The sequence below is a fragment of the Bombina bombina genome, chromosome 4, assembly GCF_027579735.1.
Source record: "Bombina bombina isolate aBomBom1 chromosome 4, aBomBom1.pri, whole genome shotgun sequence".
Taxonomy (NCBI): Eukaryota; Metazoa; Chordata; class Amphibia; order Anura; family Bombinatoridae; genus Bombina; species Bombina bombina.
This window is the reverse complement of record NC_069502.1, coordinates 1,075,162,143-1,075,168,223: the sequence shown is the minus strand read 5'-3', so window position 1 is coordinate 1,075,168,223 and position 6,081 is coordinate 1,075,162,143. Positions and strand designations below refer to the sequence as shown.

At 32.1% G+C, this 6,081-nt stretch overlaps 1 protein-coding gene across 1 annotated transcript in view; it reads right to left on the bottom strand.

Annotated features, from left to right (window-relative positions):
* Positions 1-1,661: 1,661 nt before the first annotated feature.
* Positions 1,662-6,081, bottom strand: part of KCNK12 (potassium two pore domain channel subfamily K member 12) — a 237,150-nt gene continuing 232,730 nt past the window's right edge. The window contains exon 2 of the mRNA XM_053709346.1: positions 1,662-2,627. Coding sequence (XP_053565321.1) covers positions 1,732-2,627 — 896 coding nt within the window. The 3' untranslated portion in view covers positions 1,662-1,731. The remainder of the gene's footprint in view (positions 2,628-6,081) is intronic.

Here is a 6,081-nt window from a genome sequence, read left to right as displayed (position 1 = left end):
CAACAGTTTGCTAACCACAAGGGACTTTCTGTTCATCCAGGTCTCTCATGGTGTTTATATCAGGCTGCTAATGGTCAGACCAAAGTCTTTGCTCATAACAATAGCACAATTCTCAAAATTGTTACAACCCAACTTCACCTGTGATACTGCTCTACAGCTCCAGATTATGTGGTGGTGAAACTGATGATTGCTGATTCATTTATGTAAAAAAAACTAAAATAAAGTTTATGTGTTCCATCCTGTTTAGACATAGGGAATTTTCAACTAATAAATGATAAGACTTGAATATCTTCATTAACAATTACAAATCATTTTAAAATGTGTTTATCTATATATTGCACAATACGTTATCAAAATCTAGCTACTTTTAAAAACCTAAAAGATCAAAGATTTTTTAATGCAAAATTGTTTAATGTTAAATGACTGCAACAAAAAATTATATGTGTCAAAGTGTCACCAAAAAAATGCCTTTTTGTTTTTACATATTTATCTAATATATTAAGTATTCATATTATTTAACAATAAAGTATGTACATGTAAAAAATATGATAGCCAAAAATGTATCATAACATATATTTTAAAGCTTAAATGGCAGATTTTCCTTTACATTCTCCAGTTCTGCATATATAATATAGCAGATTAGGTTTTCATGCAGAGCCTTGCAATATTCAAATGTGTTTCATATCTTATCTCCTTTTCTTATATATTTCCGATTAAGAGCCTGTCCTCCAGAGTGAATATATATATATATATATATATATATATATATATATATATATATACACACACACATATATATGCAAATTTGGCAGTGTATACAAATATGTAGCAATCACAGTTTGCAACTCATTTCCAAAGCCTTAAATAAATATGAAAATAATTGGTTAGGATATTATCTATTTGACATCATATATACCTGTACTGTTTGGAAAAATGGTAAAAATTACTGTGAAATTAATTCTGATAATTACTGTCATTCTAATAATACGAACTGAAGGTAGAGGTAGCTTATTTTCTTTAAGACATTTTATATTTCTTTACAGTTTACAGATCATTGCTTTGGTATAATAGTAATTCATACATATATTTATATATATATATATATATATACACATATACAGTATTTATATAAAACATATATATGTATATATGCATATATATATATATATATATGTATATATATACTATATATATATACTATATATATATATATATATATATATAAATAAATATACGGTATATATAAATCTTTACAGGTTTAGTTATGTGGTTTGTGTTTGTAAATATGGCTTCTTAATAACATTCTAGGACATTATTTGCTGACTCCGATATTATTCCCTGCAGTAAGCAAGTGTGAAGGTGTTCAAATTATACAGGAAATCAATATTTTTCCTCAACTAAACCATGTAAATAAAACATTCTTCTTTGTATAAGGGGAAAAAAATAAAAAATTACAAGTTGTAATAAAATAAATTAGAGTTTTCATTTTCAAGCCAATATCATTTCTAATTTCCCTTAGAGGCCACATATTATTGTCCTCTTTTGTAATCATCATGAAATTACAAATTTAATAGGTGATGCTTGTGATATAAAATACATAAATATGCAAAAAGAAATTGTGGTTTCGAGGGTGATATTCATCATGTCACTTGCCATTAATGTAACCATAAGCTTGGCAAATTTTATTTAAAAATAAAGGTACTTAAACTAAAATAGGAATTCGAAAAGACTCTACCTAGAATCACTTGTTTCTGCCAACCTATTGTTCATGATGGCTAGAGCACCGACCCCTCCTGAGAAGCCATTTTGCCTGGTGTTGATGCAAACAGTTCTAGGATAACCATTGGCTGTTTCAGATAACTGTTTCTGCAGTATTGCAAGAGAAACCTTATTTGATGCTGTCAGGTCTCTCATGGAGATCATTTCACCAGAAAGTCTCCTGCCCTCTGTGTCACTGTCGTAGGTTCCATCTGTCTCCATAGACATGGCATTCCTGCGGAAACGAGCTCCAGGAGTGATGGCATTACGACGCCCAAGACGGCTATTTGATTTATGGCACTTAGAACAACATCTGCACCTAAACTTTTTTAAAAGCCAGTTTAAAACTTGCTTGATTACAATCGATATGACGTTAAAAAGAGAGTAAATGCAACACACTCCCAGTAGTATAAACATGAAATTTCCAAACCTGTATAATCCCTGATATTGATACACTGCATTTTGGCTGCTTACTAAATCTCCAAAGCCAATGGTACTAAAGGTAACAAAACAATAATATAAAGAATCAATGTAGTTCCATTCTTCAACTGGTGTATACATGGCTGATGCACAGCAAGAAAGTGTTATAGCAAATATACCCAAAATGAGCATTACATGGTACACTGATGGCTTCCAACCAACCAGGCTGTCTACTTCTGAGATTGATGATCCTCTGCGTACGGTGGGGGGCAAAAGTCCACTTTGCCGTAGCCTCCTTTCATAACAAGCTTTCATGATAAAAGCCAGGAGAGATATTATACGTTCCAAGAAAAGGTTGAAAAACAATATAGTCCCGGCACATCCAAAGAGACCATAAAAAATAAGGAACACTTTTCCAGTAACTGTGGCTGGAGTGGTCATCCCAAAACCTACAGAAACACAGAAGATTGGACATAGTTATTCATAGTGTAACCTCAATAATCACAGTATAATTAGAGGGACATCAAATCCAAAATTCTGCTAGAGCAAACAACTTAAAACTACTTTCCATTTTTCTTCTATGATCAAATTTGCTTAATTTTCTTTGCACTTCTGGGAGCTAGCTAAACATATCAGGTGATCTGATGACAAAATGCATATACGTGCAGCCACCAATCAAAAATGCATTGCTGCTTCTGAGCCTACCTAGGCATGTTTTTCACCAAAGGATACCAGGAGAATAATGCAAATGAGATAATAGAAGTATAAAGGAAAGTTGTTTAAACTTGCATGCTCTATCTTCATCATGCACTTTTCATTTTGTCTTTACTCCCCCTTTAATAAAACAGTTTTATTCCTGGTAAGGCGTATGATAATCAGAAAACTTTAGTTGTTTTTAGATTTCTAGCTATTTTTCTTTATCCCTTAATATAAAAAGATCTGTTTTTTGTATATCTCTAAAAGCTATTCCACCTTAGTCTTTCCATATTGCAGTTAACTGATGAACCAACCATGAAATCTTGTTTGTTCTGTGGATTGGCTGTATAGGTTAAGCTGACAGCCATGAACTTCAGAGTGATAGGTTCTAGTCTTGTTTGTAATCATTCATCCAACATGCACTTTCTAAATATGAGTTTTTATTACATTCAAGAGTCATTCTTATAGAGGGTCAATGCCTCTTTATGACTATGGTCTCACTGCCTACAGTCTTTTAATGGAAGTTTGCAAGCAAGACTGTGGATTGTTATTAGTTTTCATGGGAAGTTCATCTCAATTATCCATTTCTCTTTAAAAGCCTCTGAGAACATTGCTATAAACTTCCTCATAAAATTGTACTTGTTCCACTTTCTCCAGAGTAACTTGAGTGCCGCTAATATACTTAAAGGGGCATGAAACCCATCATTTTTCTTCCATGATTTAAATAAAATATATATTAACTTACACACTTATCTAGGGCATACAATTAAAAAAAAAGTGTCCAATTTACTTCTATTATCAAATGTACTTAATTATGATGGTATTCTTTGTTAAAGAGAATATCAAGGTAGGTAGAATGCTTTTGAGCCTCAGATGGGAGCTGTGTATAACATTGTTACAACCATTCTTGCAAAACATCTTCAGCTCCTGAGCCTACCTACCTACCTGCTTTTCAACCAATGATGCAAACAGAAATAAATACGTTTGATAATAGAAGTAAATTGGATTGTTCACTCTATCTGTATGGCACAATGTACAGGATCCTATAATATTCTAAACAGTGATTTCACATATATATTTGACCCTAAATAGCCTCAGAAAAAGGAGTGATTTTAAAGCAGATCTTTCAGAAACAGATGTTTAGCAATGCACAATTGATGACAACATTTTTAATATTTATAGGGCTATTATAGTGGAAAAATGACGTGCACTATTTTTTAGATCATGTCATTTTAACACTAGTGATACTGTAATGTTTTATGTTTAACCCCCACAAAGGGTTAAAGTACCACTCACAAGCTACAGAGAACTGCTGGTCCCCAGTAGAAACAGCCAATGACTTAATCTTCAATAAATTAGAACGTCATTTTTTTACTATAATTGTCATTTAAAAAAGTCTTTAAAGTCAGTTTAGCAAGGTTTTTAAGGCTCACTGTAACCACGTACTCCCCTGTTTTTATTCCAATCAAATACATATATCATAAATGGCATCTGAATTCTGATATAATATTAAATAATAATAATAAAAAGAATAGTATGTATTTTGCATTACATTTATGCAGATTTTATTGCAGACACACAATCCAACCGGTGTTACCATTATTAGTACACATACCCATGTCTGCCAGTCAATAAAACTGACAAGGGACCGTGTACTCAAATACGTCCATATTAAAGAGCGGCATGTAAAGGTACAGTAAAACAACTTTTTGAAATGGACTTAATTAATTATTTTGCCAACTTTTTCTGTAATAAAAAAAAAGAAATAAGAGTTTTCAATTCTGACAGTCGGGAATGCTAATGACAGGGTTTACAAACTTAAAGGGATATGAAACCCAAATTTGTTCTTTCGTGATTCAGGTAGAGCAGGAAATTGTAAGCAACTTTCTAATTTACTCCTATTATCATATTTTTTCTTCGTTCTCTTGGTATGTTTACTTGAAAAGGCAGGAATGTAAGGTTAGGAGCTGCCCCATTTTTGGTTTAGCACCCTAGATAGGGCTTGCTGATTGGTGGCTACAGTCCTACTTTTTCAAATAAAGATACCAAGAGAACGAATAAAAATGAATAATAGGAGTAAATTAGAAAGAAAGAATCTGAATCATTTTAGCTTGGCTTCTCAAAATTAGGCAATCGCAAGAAAGAAGGTGTTGATGCATTCAGAACATTTTAATAATATTAAAGGGACATCAGACCCAAAAACTTTCCTTCGCAATTCAAATAGAGAATACAATTTTTTCAAAGTTTCCAATTTACTTCTATTATCAAATTTATTTCATTCTCATGTTATTCTTCATTTAAGAGATACCTAGATAGGTAGTGTGCACATGTCTGAAGCACTACATGACAGGAAATTGTTCTGTCATCTAGTGCCCCTGCATATGTATAACATTGTTGAAAAACTGCTGCTGTATAGTGCTGCAGACACGTGCACACTCTTGAGCGTACATCTCTGCTTTTCAACAATGGATAACAAGAAAAAGAAGAAATGTTGATAATAGAAGTAAATTAGAAAGTTGTTTAAAATTGTATGTTCTATCTAAATCATAAGAGAAAAAAAAAATCAGGGTTTATGTCCCTTTAATGCATTGCAATACCTTGTAATAGCCCTTAAAAGGGCCTTCACTATTTAACATTTTATGAAAACAAAGATATAATTGTGCCTTTTTTAAATGTAGACTACATATGAGCGAGAAGAGATCTTGGCATAACATCAGTATATGTTGTGCAAAAAACAGGACAAAATTGTTTTTCAAAATGTAAAAGCTTTTTAATTAACTCAAAAATCATGTGTGATGAACTAAAACGTCTTTGAAAATTATAAGAATCTTTATTTACATTGCATTAAAAGGACATGAAACCCAATTTTTTTATGATTAAAACAAATTTACAATATAGTTGTGTTATCAATTTTGATTTGTTCTCTTTGTGTCCTTTGTTGAAGGAACATCATTGCACTAGTGGGAGCTAGCTGAGCATATCAGATGAGCCAATGTCAAGAGGCATATATGTGCAGCCACAGTAGTTACCTCCCAGTAGTGCATTGCAGCTCCTGAGACTAGGTATCTAGATATGCTTTTGAACAAAGGATAATAAAAGAACGCATAAAATTAGATAATAGAAGTAAATTGGAAAGTTGTTTGAATTGCATGTTCTATCTGAATCATGAGAGCTTAGATTTTTCTGTGGAGGTTTCTCAATGCAAAT